Consider the following 25,190-nt stretch of genomic DNA (forward strand, 5'->3'; position numbering starts at 1 on the left):
GTGTTGGAAGCTGAAGAGGCAACAGGGTTTAGTGCACAGGAAGAGGCTGTGGCAGACAGCAGTCCAGAGTGGAGACAGGCTGCTGAAGAAGCCAGGGAGTTTCTCCATCCTGTTGTGACCAGCTCTCCTCCCCCCTGGTCTCCCAGAACCAGCAGAGGAATGAAGAGGGCGGTGGAAAGCAACACAAGAAGAAAGGAGCCTTAAGTTGCTGGGGAAGGACCCTGGAGGAGCCTTAGAGAGCGGCAGGAAGGTGAGGCCCTTCAGTCCTTGCAACTGCTTCATTGGGGCAATACCTACTGAGAAGAGTTGCCGTGATCACTAGGCCTGAGCTGTTTTCATTTCTTTGAATAAAGAGTTAACTTCACTGACAGCGGGTGTTTTATTGCTGACCTGTGCCTGACTCCAACCACTGAAAATTATATATTGCAGATGGGGGCCAAACTTTCACTTGCAAGTTTTATTTTTCCCTAATGCTGCATTTACTTACCATACGGAAACAGCCACTATCTTCATGACAGATTCATTTAAGCACTGGCAAAAGCTAACCAAGGGAACACCACTGTTGCCCATCCTCCCCAACATTATTCCTGCAAATAGATAAATATTGTTTCATTTTATTCACCATCATATGGATTTACATCACAGGCCACATTAGCATATAAAACTTAAGTGTGTATATCTATATCTCTCTATCATCTATCTATCATCTATCTATCTATCTATCTATCTATCTATCATGAATTGCTGGACTCAAATTTGGGACCTAAATTCGTGGGCAGGAACTGCTTCACTCTGTTTGACAACTGTAGACTCTGACCCCCCCAATACCCCATGAGTCTAATTTTCACTTCCATTCATACTATGCTAGTACATTTATTATATAAGTATATTAATACCAACATAAAATTCTATATTTAAGTAATTGATGCTACTGTTCCAGATTTGAATTATTTAAGCTACTACAGTGGTACCTCAGGTTACATACGCTTCAGGTTATATACGCTTCAGGTTACAGACTCCGCCAACCCAGAAATAGTACCTCGGGTTAAGAAATTTGCTTCAGGATGTGCTCTGGCGGTGAGGCAGCAGCAGGAGGCCCCATTAGCTAAAGTGGTGCTTCAGGTTAAGAACAGTTTCAGGTTAAGAATGAACCTCCGGAACGAATTAAGTACTTAACCTGAGGTACCACTGTACATTTTTAAAATTAGCATTTATTTGGATTTTCAGTTCACAGAATTAGAAATGTTACATATGAGCATTGATGTCCAACATATGAGGGGCTGCAAACCACATATGGTACCACAATAAGTTTTTTGTGCCCTCCCAAGACCCCCAAAAATTTGTCATATGTGTGTGTGTGTTTGACTGCTGTTATAGGTTTCCCACTGCAATGCCACAATACCAAAATATGCTGTGTCCCCCAACATTTTAAAAATGTTTTTAAAATTTCTAACCTTTTTTTAACCAGTTGAAAAGAAATAATCTTAAAAAACTAGTAACTCCTCCATAGGTACCCTGACATTGTGATGCCAAAAGTTGTTTTTTTTTACCATGCCTACTTTGATATGTGGCACCCAGAGGATTGACCATGAGTCTGTGCACCCCTCAACCTAAAAAAGGGCAGAGGTTTCTGCAGTAATATAAGCCAGTCTCTATTATTCTGAATGGAATGTAGGCTTTTCTTCATTGTACTGCCCAAAGGAAAAATACTGCTGAATCTCATGCATGTTTATCCAGAGGTAAATTATGCTGAGTTCAATGAGATTTACTCCCAGGTAAATATGTACACGATTGCAGTGGGACTTATTTCTGCATAGGAGTAAACCTACATTGGACTTAACAGTAAACCTACTGTGGGCATAACACTGACCCATAATACCCATTAGACACAAAATTATAACTTTGTGGTGGCTGTAAAGTGTATTTGGAAGTTTCAGTCCAGACTCTAGGTGAAAACTAGGTGAAAAAAAGCCAGCATCCTATTCCTAACTGCACTTGCCTTTTTTGCTTGGCAACCTTAACAGACATAAAGGAACTATGTATGAAATCCCAAATGTCTAATTTCTACACAGCAGAACAGACAAACAAGAACTTGACAAAGGCCAGGAACTGCTACAGGTAAAATCATTATAATTATGTAGGATTTATACTATTATAATATAGTAGGATTTAAATTTGAGGGATTTGACACTCCTGTTTATTCATTTCAATAAGCAGTCCATCTGCTACAAAGGGTTGTGGCTGGTAGCAATATGTTTTAAAAAGGCATCACAAACTATGTAAACAATAATGTGTCTGCTTTAACTATCCAAAGCACTTAATTCATTGCCCATGTTGCACCAGTGCTAGGGTTTCCATTTGTGCAACAGACCTTTCTCCTCCCTCCACGCACAACCCACACCCTCCCCAAATCTGTTCCAGGGGGTTGGGGTAACCCCTAGAACAAATTTAGGGGGTTCACGGGGAAGGAGATGCAGAGAACATCCCGTTGCGCAAGCAGAAATCCTTGTGGGGATGGAATGAGAGGTTTAGTGCTAGGTTGGATTCCACCCAAAGTGTCTACATTACTACAGGGTGAGTCCTTTAAAAGAGTATAAGATGCCCAGGTTCAAGCTGAAGTGACTTTCTGACAGAAGGCAAATATCATGACTAAACACCTGAAGGAGCCAGGACTGAACATGTAGCACTCCAAAGGGCATTATGACGTTGTGTACTTGGCTAACTGCCCATGCCATTCAGCATGGTACACAGGAGGTGCTATCAAAAAGAGAATAGCTCTCTTGTGGCTTAATGTCACAGCAATCCTGAGAGGAAATGATCATTGTCTGAGGGTGGCATCTAATGCTAAGCATACTCAGAGCAGACCCACTGAAATCAATACACTTCAGTAATTTATGTTCCTTGATTTCAGTAGGTCTACTCTGAGCAGGTGGCGCTGTGGGTTAAACCAAAGAGCCTAGGACTTGCCAATCAGAAGGTCGGCAGTTCGAATCCCTGCGACGGGGTGAGCTCCCGTTGCTCGGTCCCTGCTCCTGCCAACCTAGCAGTTCGAAAGCATGTCAAAGTGCAAGTAGATAAATAGGTACCACTCCGGCGGGAAGGTAAACGGCGTTTCCGTGCGCTGCTCTGGTTCGCCAGAAGCAGCTTAGTCATGCTGGCCACATGACCTGGAAGCTGTATGCCAGCTTCCTCGGCCAATAAAGCGAGATGAGCACCGCAAGCCCAGAGTCGGTCACGACTGGACCACGACAGGGGTCCCTTTACTTTTACCTTACTCCGAGCAAGACTTAGTTAGATATTACCGTGAATGCTTTGGACATCCCCACTAAACAGAATGTGGTCTACCAGCTTGGTACTGTCACCTACCTGTTGCTTAACCTATCACACCCCCTTTTTTCTCAATCTTTGGTAGAAGTCAACAGAAACTGGAGGTTTAGGGCAAGAGCTCAATGGATGCCCGACAACACAAACCTGTTCAGCAATTCATGCAACCACACCTGTGGATTTGACTACTTAGAGTGGGAGGAACAGAGTCACACTCATGGGCCACACTTCCAACCTCCACACATTCATCGGTAGGTCAGAGCAGAGCATATCACGGTACAAATATGTACGTGCAGGCTGCAATCACAGATAATCACTGGAGAAAATGCAGGGTCCCTATGTTTATGGTGAGATCCTACAGACACACATTAGTATGTGTGTAGGCTCTGAGTCTATCCTGTGGCAGCAGAGGGGAAAATAAAGAGATAATAGATCCATGATCCAGCAGCAGGAAACACAGTTAGGTCCCTTGCCAAGAACCAAGTGGGACAGTCTGAGAGGAGAAGTCCATAGATCAGTCACTGAAAAAAATACAGGCTCCACATTCAGGGAACCATTTCAACAACAACAAAAAAATACTCTTGAAAATGATTTAGTGAGAGTGATTTTGGTTTTTTCTAAGCCTCAGTGAACTCTCATATCTGTCTGTACAGCAAATATATCCCAGCCAAGAACCGAGTGTCAGAGCTCACGTCTGTGCTTGTACAGCAGGTTCCAGGTCTCAGCACTAGTCTTGATTTAATGGCAAATAAGCTGATCTGCTGTCAAGATGCAGCCATTTCACAACAACACTTGCTAATCTCTGGCTCACCATAAATTTCAAATCTGCAATATGTTTTTTGAATTATGTTGCTCCTTCCTCTTAACATAAATTTGAAGGGCACTTCAGCATTTTAATCCAGTCTGGGCTTATTATGAAATGGCAGCTTCAGGAGAACATGGATATTCCATGTTGAAAAGTGGAAATGGTCCCTATCCATAATCTAAAGGTGGAGGGAGAAGACAGAGGAGGCAAGTCTATAGGCCACATGAAAATGAATAGCAGGCCTGGGCATATTTCTCAATGTGACTGACAGAAATGTCCATGTCTGTAGTTCAGATTCATATCACTTCCATTCAGTTTGGCCAGTGGGGATTGGTCCCTCCTCAACATCTACGTTTCATATCTCCTTTTCTTCCACCCAAGACATAAAGCGATGAATGAAAGGTTTGGGTGGATGTGAGTTCAGGGTTGGAGAAGTGATGCAAGTTCAGGGCCACCACTGGGATTGCAGCCTAAATCCACTCTACCCCTTCTCACAACTGCCCTTGTTGCAATACTCTTTGCATGTTATATTTCCCTGTCATTCACTTTTCTGAAAGAATCAGTAAGCAGGGAACAGGTGTGCACAGCCAAACTGAGCAGGGTTCAATCCTGCCCCGCAATAAGTTGTGAGGCTGGCTTGGGATCCAGTGGGGTGTGGGCTAGTTTAGCCCCACACCCTCCCTGTGAATGTCCTGTTTGGGGGCTTTCCACTTAACTCATCTGGTGGGGATATTGGCAGAGGGCCTCTTGCCCACCCATTCGGTGAGCAGAAGAGGGTGGTTGAACAGGAGGCCAGCTGGGCTGGCAGAATGGAGTGGAGGGAGGCCTCTGCTCAGTCCAGCAGCCCCACAAAGGCCAATGTAATGTAGGGGATGGGGGTGGACTGCAGCCTTACTCACCATTTTTCTAACCAAAAAAGGACCAAATGTTGTAACATTTCCTCACAGCAGAGTATTCTCCACCCCCTTGATCATTTTGATTTCCCCTTTCTGAACCTTTTCCAACTTCACAATATCCTCTTTGGAAAGGGCTAAACAGATTTTCATTTTAGATTAATCTGCTAGCATGCTTGCTCCAGAAACTGAATTTTACTTTAGGATGCTACAAACTTTTCCTCTTTGTGAAGTTGCAGTCCAGCACATGAATCAATCTTCAGCGTGACAATCATGTGATAATTCATGCCAGCAAGATTTATGCTTAAAATAAAAATGACATCATTTTGATTGGAGCCAATGCGTTGGGGGTAAATCAAGGAGAAGAGAGTGCTCGGCTACTGAAATATTCCACTGCTCCCTGCAGGGCATTCTGTGAATTATTACACCGAAGCTCCTAATATAGGAGTGCAATGAAAATTCACCAACAGGAAAACGTGAAGGACATTTCAGAATCTCTAGGCACCAGGCAAAAACATTCCTCTTAAACCAGGCCTTTCGCTGATTGACATCCAATGCCCTTTTAAAATGTGTGTGTGGGGCGGTGGTTATTGGGTTGTTTCTGTTTTTATTTTGATTATGTATTTTGTGATTTTATATTGTGACTTTATGTTGTAACCACCCTGAGACCTGAGGGTATACGGCGGTATACAAATGTAATAAATAATAATAATAATAATAATAACAACAACCTCACACCAACACGATCTCACGATCTCACAGCCAAACCTACCTCACAGAGATGTTGTGAGGGAGGGGAGGACAATGTATACTGTCTTTAGCTCTTTGGAGGAAATGTGGAATATAAATGCAGTTATTAACTAATAGTAGCAAATAGTAAATATTATTGAAAACTGGGCTTGAATTGGGATGGGGCAGACTGGGGGGGGGGGGGGGGTTAATAGAATCCACAAGCCATTCCTCCCACTTTTAGCCAAATCATGGCCCCCTGTAGCGTTTAAAATCAGTAAGTATGTAGGCAATCTCACAATGTACGGGAGACTGGTCTTCACTGTTCCAAAATTTGAAATCCATAGAGAAGAACTTAGTGATGACTAGCAAATCCATTTCACTTTAATGGGGATAAGTCATGACTTGGGTCTGCTATATTTTTCAGTGCAGTCCCCTAGCCAACATGAGACATCCTCTCTCAGGGTTTCCATGAAGAGATGTGGCCCTCAGGCCCCTAGCCCTGTCACACAAGCTCTATGAATTAGAGAGGGAAGTAAAAATACCAGATGAGGAAACTACAGAGCAACGTAGGACAGCTGAAAACTGCAGCATGCTCTTTCGCAGGTGACTGGAAGCTTGGCTCCAATGCTCAACTGCTCAAAGCTATTTCAAGTGGGTGCTATTGACGTGGTGAAAGAACAGAAACGGCACCAGGGGTTCCAAACAGAAAGGTTAATTCTTCTACATCAAAGGACAACTTCACAGATTACAACCACATACCCATGGTAGCAGAGAATATTACAATCCCCAACACGTTCATGCCTTCGCTGGTGCCTGGTTCTGACTTGTAGATAACTTCGGGTGGTGGTGTGATGTCCAAGGCAAAATTCTGGATGTTGGATCCATTTTCATCCTGAACCCCGTAGATAATGATTCGGCGTGTGGTGCTTTCAGACGCAGCTTTGTTGGCTTTCACAATCGGGGTGCTTTTGGTTCGGTACTGAAAGAGCGGAAGAGCATCTCCATTACATGTAGAAGGATATTTTCTTGCTTTGAAGTTCCCTTCATGAATGAAACTTTATCAACAGATAACGGAATACCTCTGAAGATTCATTAACTCTTTGCCTATTTGAAGGGGAAATTTCCCTAGTGTTCAAACTAATAGTCGTCCAGACACTCACCTGTTTAAAAGTGGCCTCAACAAGGTTGGCAGGGAACATGTTCCTGAAAAGAGATAAGAAAGATGTTTGCCAAGGTATTATGTAAGAATTGAACTCATTGGGCCACTAATCTTTATAAGTTACTTTCTCTTTTAGGTGGCCATTTCTATCTGTGTAGCATTTTATTTGGGAATCAATCACATTCCAATATTTCCCGTTGTAATATCTGCAACCTGCAATATGTGCCAAACAGGAGCTAAATGACATTCTGTTAATTGAAGCCTTACTACAGCTTCTTCAAAAGCTTTATTCCTCTGCTGTAGACACACAGAAGCACTGGAATCAAAGTGCTGGAAAAAGTCTGAAAACCATCTAGTCCTATTTCAGTAGGATCCTGCATGCCCAAACTTAGCGAGATACTACTGTCTGTCCATCTCTATTTGTTAAAATACTTATATACCACCCTTCTGGTGCAAAACTATCACTAAGAGCAGCATTCATCATTTAGACATCCCTATTAAACAACAGTATAAAACAATCAACCAAAGAGATAAGGTCAGCTGTTAAAACCATAGAAACATCACCTTTCACATACAGCAAAAACCTGCTGGAATAAAATGGTTTTCAACAACTGTTGCAAAAAAAGCAAAGGAAGGAGCCAGCCACATTTCACAGGGCAAAGTCTCCACAATCAGGGAGCAGACACTGAGAAGTTCCTCTCTCTTATCGCAGTCAAACATGCTTCCACCCTAGAAGGTACACAGAGAAGGTCCTCCCCTTTTGATCTTAGGAAGCAGTCAGAATGATTTAACTCTATAGCTCTTCTACAACGATGCGACTGAACATACAATGGAGACTCAATCAAGTCCTGGCATCTTAGGCAAACATGTCAGACAGTTTTACTTACATGCACGTCTGTTCAGAAATTAGTCCCACTGAATTTTCATAAGACCATAAGAAGAGCCTGCTGGATCAGGCCAATGGCCCATCTAGTCCAGCATCCTGTTCTCACAGTGGCCAGCAAGGTGCCTGAGGGAAGCCCAAAAGCAGAACCTGAGTGCAACAGCATTCTACCTGCTTGTGATTCCCAGCAACTGGCGTTCAGAGGCAGAGCTATCGTGGCCAGTCGCCATTGGTAGCCTTATCCTCCAATGGGAGTTTCTCCCCATGGAGTAAATGTGCATAGGATTGCAGCCTGAGTTTTGTTCATACATGCATGTTCATTGCATGACAACTGCTAGTTAATGTGCTGTGTCACCTGTGTGGATGATGAACCATCCAAGAGCAAACAGCATAGGCACAACGGTCTTATCGTCTGAAACAGTGCAGTCATGTCACACATTCTGCTAAGAGTCATCCAACACTTGAGTAATCCAGAAATGGAAAAAGCAGAAAAATATATATATTGTGGTATGAGTGCTAGAAAGTGTGATGTGAAAGATGTTGAGTTTCTCCCCAACATCAAGAGAATAACATCTGTGCAATTAATTACTTCTTGAGTAATAAAATACAGTGGTACCTTGGCTTACATACGCTTCAGGTTACAGACGCTTCAGGTTACAGACTCTGCTAACCCAGAAATATTACCTCGGGTTAAGAACTTTGCTTCAGGATGAGAACAGAAATTATGCAGCGGTGGCGCAGCGGCAGCAGGAGGCCCCATTAGCTAAAGTGGCACCTCAGGTTAAGAACAGTTTCAGGTTAAGAACAGACGACCAGAACGAATTAAGTTCTTTGCCCGAGGTACCACTGTAATTATTTGAGGGGGGGGATGCATGAACATCTAGCTACACCTTTACAAAATGGAGAATTTCCCTTTAACTTGCCTCTCAAATGATGCTGACTTCACCAGGACAATTAGTCCCCATGAAACCTGCACTCCATCCGCACACATTATCTAATTCATGCTTGTCATGCGATTTTTGGATGCAAGGTGCTACAGACGTACAAAAGATTATTGCACTGATTAAATTAGTTTGCGATGGAGAATTCATCTGGAGCAGCAGATTCCCATTGAGGATTTTCCTTCAACCTGAACTGAAGAAGAACGACACAAGTGGCCCATGGCAGCTCTGAGAGCAGAAAATAAATTGAATGTGGCTTCGCTCCCTAAATCATAATTGGCAGCATTAAAATGCAACTGGGACTCCACAGGAGAAGAAATATCAGATGGTTAGTAGCTAGATTTAATGTTAGCCAAATTCGCAGAGGATTACAGCATTTTATTTCTTGATCATTCTTTATCCTGCAGGAATTACAACTGCTCCTCTTAATACAGGGATCTGGAATACTTCCACTATATTTTAAATAGATTGCTGTTTATTTCTATGGTGAAGAAACATTCTTTGAGACTAGCTTTTTTGAAGTGACCAAAAACGGATCACTTCCAGGTAAAAGGATGGCCTTCATATGATTGCAAAATATATGAGAAAGAAAGAAAGAGAATTTGCACTACTCCGCCTGGTACACCACCGTAATATCACGCCAGCAGCAGAATGTAAAGTCAATAAATAAAATAAAATAAAGTAATTCATGTTGTACTGACTATCTGATGCCTCAAGGGAAGAAATGTGGTCTCGAGAGAAAGTCACATGTTTAGGTATTGTCTGGCTTGCAGTGAAGCCCAAGATCAATAAAAAATTAAGAAATAACAAATATTTTTATCACATAGAAGTACAGGTGAGGGGAAGGAAACTGGTGCATAAAACTGAACAGAGTTTTTGTTGGCTGAAATTCCAGACAAATGCCCAGTTTTAGCATGAAATATTAATTTTTTTAAATATAAAAATGTTTTATTCCCGCTTAGTAAAGTTAGGATGATCCACGCATCTATTTTAACACTCTCCTTAGCATTGTTTGACCAATACTGAAACCTGTACACCAGATACATGATCAACTTCTGTTCCTCAGCACTTTGTAGCTCTCACACATATTGGAATACATTAGGAAACAAATTCCAGAATGATGATTCAGGATCAATAGTTGGCTATCAGGAAGCATAGGGGCAGTTTGTTAATCTGTATTGAGTAATGGTGACAATACTCTTGTGGAACAGGGTTCTATGTCATTTTAAATGTGCTTGTGGGAGAGGATTTTTGGTTTGTTTTTGTTTTATTATGTATTTTGTGTTCTCATTTTTTATTGTTATGTTGTGAACTGCCTTGTGCTCTTTGGATGAAGGGCAGTATACAAATTTTAATAATTTTTGACACTGGGAGCCGGTGTGGTGTAGTGGTTAAGAATGGTAGTCTTGTAATCTGGTGAACCAGGTTCGCTTCCCTGCTCCTCCACATGCAGTTGCTGGGTGACCTTGGGCTAGCCACACTTCTCTGAAGTCTCTCAGCCCCACTCACCTCACAGAGTGTTTGTTGTGGGGGAGGAAGGGAAAGGAGAATGTTAGCCGCTTTGAGACTCCTTAGGGTAGTGATAAAGTGGGATATCAAATCCAAACTCCATCTTCAAATAAACCCTCCTTCTAGATGTTACGTAAACAGTATGAAACCCAGTCATAAGAAAGGTTCCTGTGCCACTCTGTCAGTACGAACCAGGCTTTAGTTCAGTCTTCCTCAACCAGGGGTCCCTAGATGTTGTTGGACTACAGATCCCAATGTCCCTGATGATGGACCATGACACTTGGGGATGATTTGTTTACTTATTAAAAGCATTTATAATCCTCTTGTCACCCAAAGGTGCTTGAATGGAGAATACATAACTATTCAACATCAAGTATTAACACTATGCGAACGCTAGTAAAACAAATGATGGGGATTGTTTGTCTAGCAACAATCTGGGGGGTCAAGATGGGAGGGATGCTTTAGTTTGTGCTTCCTCAGGCCTTAGCAGAGACCCTGCTGTCCCAGGCAGCCAGCTATTGCTGTCACTTCATATTTCGAGAGGCTTATCCTCCTCAGCAGGAGTCTAGCTCTCAGCCAGGTCGATTTCTTCTCTGTCAGCTGAGAGACAGGCCACTTTCTCTTGTCCTACCAGACAAGGTCAACTTGGATGCCCGGGTTACCGGTTTTCATTTATTTAAAAGCATTTCCAAACTGCTTAGTATTTTTCAAAAGTCTCTAAGTGGTGTACAACATGAAAGCAATCAACAATACAGTGGTACCTCGGGTTACAGACGCTTCAGGTTACATATGCTTCAGGTTACAGACTCCACTAACCCAGAAATAGTACCTCGGGTTAAGAACTTTGCTTCAGGATGAGAACAGAAATTGCACAGCAGCGGGAGGCCCCATTAGCTAAAGTGGTGCTTCAGGTTAAGAACAGTTTCAGGTTAAGAATGGACCTCCAGAACAAATTAAGTACTTAACCCGAGGTACCACTGTATTGTTAAAACAAAAGCATAACATAAAAGTAGTATAAAAGCATATAAAAACAACAGGAGTTGAGGGAATTCAAACAAATAGAAGCAGGGCCACCAGCACAATGGACCACTTCTACATTCTCCTCATAAGTTGCAGGAAGATAATAGCCTGCTATCCTCCTTCAGCTGTTAAGACAAATGGTGGCCACAAAGAAAGAAGAGACTTCCCATTCAGGACATCCCATTCTCTGAGTTAAGCACAGTTCACACAAGCTAAAATCCTGTATGCAAAGCAGTCTCACAGTTACAGCTGTCAATGCCAGTCATTTAGGTTCTTGGTGGCAATTCACATAAACGCAGGATGTAAAAATATGCCTCGCCCCGAGCATTTTAGAATTATATTGCCTGTATTTTCAGAATCTGGTGATTATTTTGAACTACCCTACAGAGAATTCACAGACTTCAAAATGTATCTTAAAATGCCCCACAAAGTTACAGGATGCGTAAGATTTTACCTTTCATAAAAGCAGTAAGAATGAATGTAGTTACCGAATTAAGTCCAGCAAGGCATCTGCAGAGCTCATGATTGGCTTCCCACTTTCCTCCGTGTTCTCCTTCTGGGCTGCCCCACCAGGATGGATAATGGAGACCATAATGATTCCCACAATAACAGCCACAAAAGTGGTCCAAAGGTAGTATGTGACTGTTATGATGCCTAATCGACTAGATGTCTTCGCATCGAGGGCTGCTAGCCCAGACATTAAGCTGTTGAAAGAAAAGGCAAGATACGTGTTACCCTTTCCACATGTTTTCTGAATGAGATCTATTGCTCTAGGCTGTGAGAAGAAATGGACATGGTAAAGATATATCTCAGACGCTAGTTAACTTAGACTGACAGTCCTGACAGATTTGTACACTGTAAGTTATAAATGCAAAACTCATCCTTAAAAAGAAAAAAGGCAATAGGCTGCATCTTTTTTTTAAAAAAAAATTCTAATAACATAAATATTATTAGAAAAAACGCAACTATTAATTTATGTTGCTCCCTAGTTTTCTGCATTTTTCTTCTATTACAGATTGAGTAGTGGGGCTTGGGATGCTATTTCTTTTCAAATGTGGGCTGATATGAGTACAGATGTACAGATGATTACAGCCCCTTCCCAACTCAAACATACACTGGCACATACCTAAAAGAAGCACCACCTTGTGCAACATGACCTAAATCACAGGTAAGTTTGAAATATTGCAATTTTTGCATCTCTGTGATTCCTATAACTTCTGTAAGCTATAAGACCTCAGATCAGGCCAACGCGATAATGTGATTGTGTACACAAACTCAGCCCGGAATTAGTATTTTTCTGGGAACACAGTGAGGCAACACCGTACGGATTTACAAGGAAGTAGGATAGGAAACTGGAATGTGAACTTCTAGCACTTGGCTTTTAATCCATGTGCGCACAAAGTTGCCCGAAATGCATTTATATCCTGTGCTTTGTCATAAAAGACTACTGAATGTTGCACCCTTTCTTAAACCATTTGGAGTCCTAATTTCTCTCTAGGCAAGGTTTGAACACCTTTGCACAGGGTAAAGACACCCCTGCCCGCCAATACTCCTGGGTGTCTACACAAACAGAAACAAATCCGACACTAATGAAGCCATGCTGATGTGAACATCCGGGGTGGGCAGAGAGGGGGATATTAGAAACTTGCAAGGTGTGGGATATTGAAAGGAGCACCACTCAACCTTCCTTTTATAAGCAAAAATATGAATGGGTGGCAGGAAACAGCAGAATGATTTGGTAAGATATGTAACCAAGCTTCCGGGGTGGGGCTGTCTTCTAAAGATTTCAACACTATTTATTAACAATAACCAAACAAACTAGCAAACATTATTAATTTATTCTAGACACCAACATTTCCCCAAACATGACAAATGTCATTTGATGAATTTGTCTAGAGGTCAGGCTGAAAGGCAGCTTAACCTTTATAACAAATTTGGTGAAAACATAGTGGTAGGATTAAGCCATCAGGTTCCACTCATCCAGTAAATTAATTAAGAAAATGCACTGCTTAACTGCTTGCCAATCTTTAATCCTGCAGGTTTTGTTTTCAGTTCGATGCATTGGGGGGGAGGGGCAGGGGGCGGGGACAGGGGGAACAGAGGGAACAGATTTTTAGCTTCATTGTATTGTATTTTTACTCTCTGCCCTAGAATTCCTCTCCTTTAAGCCCCAGGTACTGGAGGAGAACTTGTGATTAATTCACAGTTATATTTTAACTGCTGTGTTCAAATGTGGCAAATGCTATTAGATGCAAGTTAAAGAGATACCTTCTTAAGAGATGGCATTTCTCAGATTTTTTTTTTAAATGAATCTTGCAAATTGCTGTTTACTCAAATGCATTAAAAACATTAGCAGAAGTATTGTTCATTATTTTTGCATTTATCGGCATAAGTTTAAAAAGTGAAATAATAAAAGTCATCCGAATACATTAATAATCCAAATGCATACAATATATAAAAGACTAGATTGTATCGCTCAATTAAAGAGATAAAAGGAAGAGATAAAAAGCAAAAGGATCAACGCCTTGGAAACAAACTTGTTAGGTGGTCAGAGTGTTCCTGCAACATTTTTTTTTTTTTGAAGTCACTATAAACCCTTTCCAGAAAGTCTGTTTAACATATTTAACTTCTGAGAACATCTGCATTATAATCCGGCCTGCCAGGCTACTCTGAAAGAAAGTAAATCACAATGAGGTTGTTTTGTGCCATAATGACATCAGTGAAAATAAGCAGAATGTCTATTCAGTGAAACTATGCAGTATACGTAAGTCCACCAATGTCCCCCCCCCCCCCCAGTTTTACTGTAATCCCAGTAGCATTTCATGTCACTTATTTGCAATGTCTTCCTGTTTCTGCATGAAGCGTATTTGTTTTACGGTCAGATTGCCAGGATATGAACACCATGCAATCTAGAGTGACTTTACTACAATCACATGGTCATAATGCGGAAGTAATAAGGAGCTGTTAAACAAGTGGCTAATCCTGGGAACTGTAGTTTTTTAAGGCTGCTGGGAATTGGAGCTCTTGGGGGATAAACTACAATTCCCAGGATTCTTTGGGGGCGGGGATGTGCTTTAAAGGTATGACATGTACACAGCCTTGCAAGAGGACAGGTCCTGCCCTAATGGAATAGGTAAAGCGTAAAGGGACCCCTGACCATTAATTCCAGTAGCAGATGACTCTGGGGTTGTGGTGCTCATCTCGCTTTAATGGCCAAGGAGGCTGGCGTTTGTCCGCAGACAGCTTCCAGGTTATGTGGCCAGCATGACAAAGCCGCTTCTGGCGAACCAGAGCAGCACACGGAAATGCCATTTACCTTCCCGCTGGAGCGGTACCTATTTATCTACTTGCACTTGTCGTGCTTTCGAACTGCTAGGTTGGCAGGAGCAGGGACCAAGCAACGGCAGCTCACCCCGTTGCGGGGATTCGAACTGCCAACCTTCTGATCGGCAAGCCCTAGGTTCTGTGGTTTAGACCACAGCGCAACCAAAAGACATAGCAGAGAGACAAAGGAGGAAGCGGAGGGAAATGGAGACAGTGATTTCTTCTTTCTCTTTTTTAGCCCATGGCAGTACTACAGTTCTAGTCTCAGAAAAGGAAAAGAAAGACAAAAATAAATTTTCGCATGATATCCCACCACCACGGGGACTCCAGGGATAGACTTTCTGATGAGTTAAATTTGGATATAAAAGGTAAAGGGACCCCTAACCATTAGGTCCAGTTGTGACTGACTCTGGGGTTGCGGCACTCATCTCTCTTTATTGGCCAAGGGAGCCGGCGTACAGCTTCTGGGTCATGTGGCCAGCATGACTAAGCCGCTTCTGGCGAACCAGAGCAGCACACGGAACCGCCGTTTACCTTCCCGCTGAAGAAGTACCTAGTTATCTACTTGCACTTTGACGTGCTTTCGAACTGCTAGGTTGGCAGGAAAAATTGGATATAATTCACCCCAAATACTAAAACAAGAAAGAAAACGTAGAAAATGTTTCACTTTGACCTATCACATTCATAAGAACCTAAGTAGAGCCTTGCTGGATCCAACCAAAGGCCCCTCAAGTCTAGCATCCTCTTCTCGTTCTGGTCAACTAGATATTAATGGAAAGTCCAGAAACAGGACATGATCACAACAACATTCTCCCCCCTTCTGATTCCCAGCAATTGGTATTCCAAGGCAAACTGCCTCTGAAACTGGAGTTACTACATAGCTATCATGGAAGAGAGTCATGGGTAGACTTATCCTCCACAATTTGCAAAGAACATTAAGGTAGAAAAAAATGACGGCCAGTTCAGATACTAATCTAACACAAGGTGCAGCATGACCTGCCACATCTCTCACATATTTACAGCAGCTTGGTTACAGATGATGCTTGATCACCAATCATGGTATGGTCTAGAGTTAGTGTCCATTCATATATTAGCTTCAAGATGACAAATCCTAGAGGGGTCTAATAATGAGATTGCCCAGTCTTTGGAGCATGTTCATTAATAAGATCATCATCTGTAATAAGATTACTCTGTCACCAGATAATGTAGTGAGAAGAGTTAGAATTGTAAGGGGCAAGTCCACAAAAGTAATTAACTGTTTAGAAGCAGTTAATTAGGGGTGCCTCCTGAAAGGGTGGAGAGTCAAACTAAGGCTAAACGCTGCTAATCTAAACGCAGAATTCTGTAAATAAAGATGCGGAACCCAGGAATAGCAAACCAAATTTTAAAAACAACGCAACGCAAGGGGGGGGGGGGAAGGTATTTCTCTCTGTGGATGTATGCATGTATATCCAGTATGGCCTAATAAAGACAGATGGCTTACAATGAATAACAAAGTAGTAAATCTACTTGCCATAGATGACAATTAAGGCTACTGCATATACAGGCATCCTTGTTTTGTGTGGGGGTTATGTTCTGGACACCACCACCCTGTGTGCGTCAGCGGTGCCCGTGTAAAACATTCTGCCCTGGCACACCCTTTTAGTGACCTTTTCGGGTCACTTTCGGGTTTGGCACCACACACACAATCGCATGTCAATCAGACACGTGTAATAGGTTGTTGTCTGTAATGCATAGTGCTAAGACCACATTCATGTTATACATCTAAAATGCTATGGTATCACTTTTAACAGCCATAACTTCCCACAAAGAATTCTGAGAGCTGTCATTTGCTAAGAGTGTTGAGAGCCCCCCTCACAGGGGTACAGTTCCCAGAATTCCCGGTGAAGAGGAATATATTACTGAACCATTCTGGGAATTGTAGCTGTGATGGGAATAGGTATCTCTAACAACTATCAGCACCCTTAACAAACCAAATCTCTGAGGGAAGCCATGACTGTTTAAAAGATACCATAGCGCTTTAAATGTATGGTGTGAATGTGGTCTTACAAGACAGTACATAGCAACACATATAGAAAAGGAAACGTGTGTTAAATTAAACTCAACTCAATTGTCACATATTCACACTTGGCTTCAAGTATCTGTTGACACATGATGGAAAAAGAGCCCAATCTGCATATGTTTGTTGTTGTTGTTGTTTAGTCGTTTAGTCGTGTCCGACTCTTCGTGACCCCATGGACCAGAGCACGCCAGGCACTTCTGTCTTCCACTGCCTCCCGCAGTTTTTTCAAACTCATGCTGGTAGCTTCGAGAACACTGTCCAACCATCTCGTCCTCTGTCGTCCCCTTCTCCTTGTGCCCTCCATCTTTCCCAGCATCAGGGTCTTTTCCAGGGAATCTTCTCTTCTCATGAGGTGGCCAAAGTACTGCAGCCTCAGCTTCAGGATCTGTCCTTCCAGTGAGCACTCAGGGCTGATTTCCTTAAGAATGGATAGGTTTGATCTTCTTGCAGTCCATGGGACTCTCAAGAGTCTCCTCCAGCATCTGCATATACATCAGCCTTAATAAAGGCATCTCCTGGCTATTCCTGGTCTACTGCTTTGACAATGACAGCTGGCAATACTTTCGAATTGGTGACAGAATGATAATGGACCATCTACTTGTCTGTTCCATTCAGCTAAAAGGTTGTTGGAACATGGCAGATATATCTTTACCTGGAAGCTCCTGGTTTGGAAACCATTTTCAGGTGCTGACATGAACACAACCATCATTCTTGCTTTTCTCACATTATTTCTGAATGTGACAATAAAACTGGCCAAATGATTCACAAAGTTGAGCTCCTGCACTTTTAAGATTAAAGTGAGTTTATTTATAAAGTGCAGTTGTTTTAATCTGCATGGCTCTCTGCTTAAATAACTGTCAGTCTCTTTCTGAATGGGGTTAGCCTCAAATGCCATAAACCCTGGGAAAGGGAAACATAAGGAGCTGACTGCAAAGCCCATTCATCTCATGCCTCTCTCTCTTGCTCTCTTCCTCCTCCATCAGAAGCCATCTGGATATTGCTTTGAAATAGATGGATTATGGATACAGTTGTCAAAGGGGATTAATGTGATTAGAAAGGCATTAATCTTGTCAAGAAGTAATGGTCAAGTATTAACCACCAGCGCAGTCGCTAGAAGATGCTTGTTTGTTTTCATTCATTCACCTCCCGGTCATGTTCTCATTTCCTAATTGCTTGCTATGGAAAAGCCCTTCCTAAGTAAGAGGTTACTAGCGAGGTTCCCCTTTGTCAACAACATTAGTGATGATTAAATGTAGCATGATTATCATTGGCAGAACAGAAACACCAGCTTCCCTGGTTTGCTACTGCAAGGTCATTTTTTAAGGTCTCGGGGAGGGGAGAGAAGGATATATTTCATCTCTGGATCATAACCAATTTATATAAAACAGGAGTGGGGAACATGAAGTTCTCTGGACTCCAGCTCCCATACGCCAGCATGGCTAAGGGCTGATGTTCCCCACCTCTGACAAACAGAAAGAGTTTGTAGGAAATGCCTTTATTTGTCCAAAGACACTTTATTGTCAGGCCAGTTCAAATATAAACATACCCGCAAAACATTTTACAAAATGTGGCAAGCCTGTATTTTACTAGTACACATGTTAGCAGCTTTGGACATGGAGGAAAAAATGTTACTCTTCACATATGGTTGAAGGAAGCAATCCAAGCTTATGTACAACAGAAATACAACTCCCCCTATTATGAGCATGTAATTTGCAAATCTGCAAATATGAAAAGGCCACGAGAGATATGCTGGGACAGAACAAGTGCATATCAGTGCTGTAAAACTTTACAGAGAGATGCTTAAGGTGGTGGAAAGTTTTCCTTACTAAACACACATTTTGCTTAACTTGGGGAATCTGAGCAGAAATACAGAGGATTATCACCATCACAGAATTATGGCCAATCTTGTAAAAGAAGATTGCTTTGCATTTAGCTATCTAGAATTTGGATCAAGAAACAAAAAGCCAAATGTGGCTCTCCTCATTAGCATGTCTCTGAAGATTTCAAGCTTGCGTACTATACATATATATTAAGGATTTTATCAAAATCACAACTTCCTCTTATCCCTGGTGAGGTGTTGAAAGTTGAGGTGTGCTGGGAATGGAGAGACCTTCTTGGAGCAATGGACTGTGGCAGGGATGGCTAACTTCTGGTCTGGGGGCCTGACCCACAACCCCTCTCCCACAAATTTTCTGCCCCCTCCTCAAGACTCCACCAATTTTAAATGCTTTAAAAGTAATCTCACTGCTAGTATAAACCTCTCCACGCACCCTTCACCCTAATGAAGATGCACATCAGCTCTACCTCGTCAGCAGAAGGAAGGAAGAAGGGGGTTCTGTGCCTGTGTGTCTTGTGCATGTGAAAGTGTAAGGTGCTAAACTCACTTCACATCACACCCACCAACCCCAAGAAGATTGGCTAAGGGTGACTCTGATCCTCAGCCTATAAAAGGTTAGCTACACATGGACCAAGAGAAAGTAAGGTTTGCAGGATGGGACTCCTTTTACCTTCAGATCTCTTCATTTACTTTGGATGTGAATAGGGTAGATAAATTAATGATGGACCCATTACATACAGTTTGTAGTAGTGGGCTTCATGGTGGCCCCTGACCTCCTGATAGCTGAGTTGCTGTTGCTTACAAGGAGGGAGGATGGAAGGGAACAAGGAGGCTGGCATAATACAAATGCACCATCAGGAGCACTCTGCTGGTGCATTTGCACCACACTAAACTCCCTGCCACCTTGCCCCTCCCCCTCTTCTTCCCGGTAAGCAGCAGTGACAGTGCTGTTGGGAGGTCAGGTGAGCATCACCAACACATCACACTGTCTGCTATTGCCAGTTTGGCTCCAAGTGTCTCCAATGCACAAATGTTCATTTGACCCAGAACTTTATATGCAGGATTCTAACTTCCTTTATAAGCGTGTCCAAAATAATTCTAAGTGTTGTTTATTTAAAATATATAATAATAAAGATGATCATAAGTATTATTGCAGGACTGGGTAGAAGATTCATACTTCTTTCAGAGGTACGGTACACTGTGCAGGCTTATTTGCAAGTAAATCCCATTTATTACAGTGGCTCCTACCCCCACATAAATATGCCTAGGGCTTCAGTCATTTTCTTCAAAACTACTACATTAAAATGCACTTGTCCTGTTTAATCAGTTTCCTTTTAGGGACATGGGAAGCTGTCTTACATTGAATCAGACCATTGCTAGATGCGGGTCTGCATCTAGCAGCTGCTCTCCAGAGTTTCAGACAGGGTCATTCCCAGCCCTGCCTGCAGATGCTGGTGACTGAACCAGGGACCTTCTGCATGCAGAGCAGATGTCCAACCACTGAGCTGTCGCCCTGAAAATAGGCCATTAAATTACCAAATTGTAAATGCTGCCAATTGCATACAAGTTTTCAATGTATGCCTATTTGATAAACATTATGAATGGATCAGCTATTAGTTCAAGAAACCTGTTTAAAAAACCCATTCTGAAGACACCAGTGCTAATCAGATGCTCGTTACGATGAAACTCATTCTAGCCATCAGGCTGTGTTTGACTGGATGCTTTCCTTGTCCTGCACTCACCTTCGGCACAGGGCATCTTGCTCCCATGAGGTTTGAGCACATGGCTGTTAGAAGTCTCCATCTCAGAGGAGATGGACAAAATTCTAAACTTGGCCAAGTGACATTATAACTGCAAGGAATTGTTAGATACAGTGGTACCTCAGGTTACATACGCTTCAGATTACGGACTCCGCTAACCCAGAAATAGTGCTTCAGGATAAGAACATAAATTTGGTGGCGCGGCGGCAGCAGCAGCAGGAGGCCCCATTAGCTAAAGTGGTCTTCAGGTTAAGAACAGTTTCAGGTTAAGAACGGACCTCCGGAATGAATTAAGTACTTAACCCGAGGTACCACTGTACAGATAAGGGTCTACAGAACTGCTCTTTGAAGGGTGAAAAGTTGTTATGTCCTAGTATGGACAGTTTACATTTCATCAGTGAAAATTAATGATAGCAGATGAGATCTCCTGTTAGTTGAGGATCTCTCTTGAATATTCTGAATGAGACATTATCAGAGCTTAGGTGACATCCCCTCCAGCTAAGGTGAGGGGCAGAAAGGCCTTGGAGTGCCAATTATCAGATGGAGTATCATACTTCGCATGGGCATAGCCAGGATTTTTGTTAGAGATAATAATAATAAACATCTGATGGGAGGGTGTTCCACCGGGCAGGCACCACCACCAAGAAGGCAGAACCTCAGTTTGCTATATATTTTTATTGATTTTTATTGATTTAGGTGGCAGCTGCCCCTCCCTGTCCGCCCCTTGGCTACGCCCATGCATGGAAGCATGCTGTGTATCTGTAATTGTTGCTGAAATCCCTGGTTCAAATCTTCTGCTGAGTGTGTGCTGCACAAGTATGAAACAACTACCGTATTTGTTGATATGCAGTGGTAGTTTTCAGTAAGTGCATGCATAGGCAGGCATAGAACAATGAAATTTTGAAACTCCAATATGATGGTGACTGCAGTACTAACAGGCAGGAGTAGGAATTAAATGTCAGCCAGTGGCAGCATGTTCCAAACTTAAGAACTTTGGACCCAAAGTTTGGAGCCATGAGAGGTGGCGGACTCTCTTTCCTTGGAAGTTTTAAAGAAGAGTTTGGATGGCCATCTGTCATATATGATCTAGCTGGTGTTTCTGCATTGCAGGGGGGTTGGACTAGAATTAGCGGTTCTCAACCTGTGGGTCCCCAGATGTTGTTGGACTACAACTCCCATAATCCCTGAGCTCTGGCCTTGCTAGCTAGGGGTGATGGGAGTTGTAGTTCAACAACATCTGGGGACCCACAGGTTGAGAAAGGCTGGACTAGATGAAGTCCCTTCCAACTTGACAGTTCTATGATTCTATGAAAAGCACTAAAACATTCTGTACAAGACCTACATTTTTTATGTTAGTATTCTGGAGAAGAAAGCATACCTTTGCAGGAAGCATCATAGAATAGGTGTGGTATATTGTACAATTGCAATATCCACCTTAATAATAATTCATTTGTGTGGAAAGACAAAGTTTGTCGCATTTGCATTGTTATGTACAGAATTTCTTATGACTTATTTGAAGTCAAATACATCCAATATTTATCAGTGCAGTATACCCTTAAATACAAGCCACACACCATAAAGCAATCAATCTTTGTCAACTACTAAGACACCATAAGTGATATATTACAGTTATATTATATCTATGTTATACAGCAACAGATGGGAGCTGGAACAATGTTGTTGGCCTTGTAATACATAGTGGCAAACATTATATAACGCGTTTTCCTCTCAGTGTTATTACCTAAACAAGGGATTATTTAAAACAACAGCAAATTACATTTTCTATATAACAGTCTGTGTTAGTTGACATACTTGATTTAAGCTTGCTAGGTATGCATTATATCCAAAACGCATATAGGAAGGTGTTAACTATAATGCACTGCAAGCACAGGCAATGAAGCACTAACTACATTTTATGTGCAAATGCATTTATATTAGAGACCCCACCTAATATAAAACAGTCTTAGGAGAGGGAAGAAGTGGTAGCAAGAAAGGAGACCCTGACTTTTCCTTGTCCCAAACCACTCCTCTTTCTCATTACTTCTCCCCCCCCCCCCAAGTCTCAAACACATGTTTGCCTTGAGTTACAAGTAATCTGATTTAGTTGTGAATTGCAACTATATTTTCTACATGTTTCTACAGTATTATCATACCCTGCGTGGTAATCCTGTGACATTTTCAGCTAAGACCATAACTTCTTGCTAAATCAATTGATCACAAATATGCATGTGCCTTTAAGGAACAAGCAACTTGAATTATAGCTGAAAGTTAATTTTGTTTCTTTAATCAAAGGAACAAAGTTGGGTAAATCATGCTACAGCTCGCTATCCACTAGCTTACCTTGAAACAACCAGTGGTAGAATCAACATTTTCAGCATTCTCATCAGTAACTCCCCAGGAAACTGGAAATAGCTTATTTCCTATAAAATAAGGAGGTGAATCAGTTATTTGAAGATATACATGTGTATCTCTTTGTTGAACCACAGTTAAAATGTGCTGAACTCTTTACTGCTACTTTCATCTCATTTCATCACATATCATTTCAAATGATGAAGAGACATGAAAATCAATAGGAGATAGCACTATGGCTTGGGGGGAAATAACAAGGTTTCTCTCACAGTTAGATAATTCAAAATAATGAACCCAGTCTTTACTGCACTAACTTGAAAAGGTTTTCAAAAGCGATCAGATGAACGCCATGTGTTCAGTGTGACAGACAATCTGAATACAGAAACGAATTTGATCTTAAGCGCTGTTAGGAGAAATAACACTAAAGCTCCTGCCAATCAAAGACATCTGTCCATATCTCTACTAATATCACAATGACCTGAAGGATAGTTTATATTAATCAAACTTAATCCTGAAAATGAAGCGCAAAACAAGCAATAAATAAGGGTATACTTCTGGCATCAAACACTACACATGATTTTCTTTTGGCTTAATGTTTACTCTGTATGAATGACACCCCTTAGAATGAAATTCAGTTTTCAGTTACCAGTAACAAATAATTTATGTCTAGATATACAATACATTCAAAACAGCAACACAGCATTCCTATTATATGGCAAAAAACATGCAACAGCCTATTTCTTTCTGGCTTGTTCAATGTTTCCAGTTTATTCTGAATGGGGAAATCCGTACTGTTAAACTGATGAATTATCAGATTGCTCAAACAGCTGGAATGTATTTTTGAAATAATTGAATTTTGTGCCCTGATTCCAGAATAGTATTTTGGCTACAAACCAAACCACTGACCTTGAAGCGTTTTCCCTAAAACTTTATCGAAATTGTAGGGACTGCTCTGGGGTAAACAACTAGCTGGGGGCATAACCATTTTACATACCGTAAACCTGTTGCCACCAAGACAAAAGAACTTAGTTTTCATTAAAAATTAAGACACCCAAGCGTACCAGAAATGCACCTTAAAGATGTTAGGAATCATTTCTCCTGCAGTTTCTTCTCTTCCAGAATCTAACATGTTATGCTCATGTTGGTGTTAGTTGCGAGATCCTTGTGATACCTGTGGCTTTATAGTCTATATAGCCAACATATTAAAAACTCTAAAATCAGCAATTCATGTTCTTTCCTACAGAGTAACACTATTACCAGACAACTTGCTTCACGGATTATCATGTTCTGCACTGTGACACACTGTTTTATTTCCTATTTCGTTATGTAACAAAGACCTTTTTAAAAATACACCGCTGCAACACCTGCTTATGCCACTGACCTGCTGAGAGAGGCGTCTGGTCCTGAGGAAGAACCCAAGGAGACATCCCACTATGACGGATAACACGGAGAGAATGAGCAAACCATTTCTTTTACAAACATCCTTGACCCGAGCCAGCATTGCATCCAAAGCCACTGCCATGCTGTCCTCAGTGCTCTCTGGAAGAGAATCAGCATCCCATAGAGAAAGAGACCTCACCAGCCTCTCTTGTTAGAATAGCCAGCTCTGGCTTGGTATAGATTAGATCAAAGCGTTTCTAGTGCTGCTTAGCTGACCTGCAATGTCACCTCTTCTGCCAATAGCCACCAAGCATGTAGCTGGCATTATTTCCAAATTAATACCAACAATCCTATTAGTGACTACATCAATAAGAACCTGGAAGAAGATTACCGACTCTGGAAAATTAGAACAGAGTAGAGTAGTACTTTTGAAACAAGAGTGATCTCTAAGCAAAGCAACACCCTATATGAAAAGCAAGCACAATTCGTTATTCAGCCCTTATAAGCTCAGTTTCAACGTTAGCTATAAAAGGAACAGAAAAGGGTATGCAGCAATTCAAGCGCTGGGTGAGTAATGCTGGATTATCACAATAGGACAGACTAGGGGAAGAGACTGGGCTTCTTTAATCAGGTTTGCTTTCCACTATTAGTATCAGGATGAAAAGGGCAAGTGCACCTGTAAATGCATGATTTAAGACATATCCTAACCAGTAAAAATGCATATAGAGGCTACTGACAAAAACTGGCATTTGTGGTTAGTTTGGGAGAACACTTAAAGCAAGAGAAGAATTTAATTTATGAAGATTATCAGCCACAAATATGGCTCACATTTTTCAAAGGGTTTGTCTCACTTATTTAGACAATGATTACTATGGCATTTAGGGAGCCTCTCTTGTAAAAAGTATTTGCTGTTATTTCCCCCCTCCCCCACTGGTAGCCATCCAGCAGAATTATTCCAGTGGTGAGGGTTTTTTTTTTTAATCATCAGCCTTGATCAACAGGTTATTGGAACACTCAAGATACCTGCAGGGACAAATCCCTCATCTCTGTGCTGAATTGGATGCTGTTTATTTTTTTTAAAAAACAATAATTTTTATTAAGGTTTTAAACAACAAAGAAAGAGAAAAAAAAACATACGCAATACATATAACAACCACACACACACAAAAAACACAAAATTCAACAATTAAAAAAAACCAAAGAACATAACAA

The 25,190-nt window shown here is 41.6% G+C and overlaps 1 protein-coding gene across 2 annotated transcripts in view; it reads right to left on the reverse strand.

Moving 5' to 3' along the window:
- The window catches only part of SLC1A7 (solute carrier family 1 member 7), a 38,050-nt gene extending 13,307 nt beyond the window's left edge, over positions 1 to 24,743 (reverse strand). The window contains exons 1-6 of one of the 2 annotated variants that reach the window (XM_081010443.1): positions 23,980 to 24,743; positions 22,590 to 22,669; positions 11,755 to 11,970; positions 6,915 to 6,957; positions 6,514 to 6,733; positions 488 to 587 (exon numbers count right to left, since the gene is read on the reverse strand). In XM_081010443.1, the coding sequence (XP_080866569.1) occupies positions 488 to 587; positions 6,514 to 6,733; positions 6,915 to 6,957; positions 11,755 to 11,970; positions 22,590 to 22,669; positions 23,980 to 24,120 (800 nt within the window). In that variant the 5' untranslated portion in view covers positions 24,121 to 24,743. Of the gene's footprint in view, positions 1 to 487; positions 588 to 6,513; positions 6,734 to 6,914; positions 6,958 to 11,754; positions 11,971 to 17,751; positions 17,810 to 22,589; positions 22,670 to 23,979 lie in introns of those variants that run through there. The other variant, XM_081010444.1, reaches the window with a different exon arrangement.
- Positions 24,744 to 25,190: the final 447 nt, after the last annotated feature.

The sequence above is a fragment of the Podarcis pityusensis genome (assembly GCF_964106645.2).
Source record: "Podarcis pityusensis genome assembly, chromosome: 6".
NCBI lineage: Eukaryota > Metazoa > Chordata > Lepidosauria > Squamata > Lacertidae > Podarcis > Podarcis pityusensis.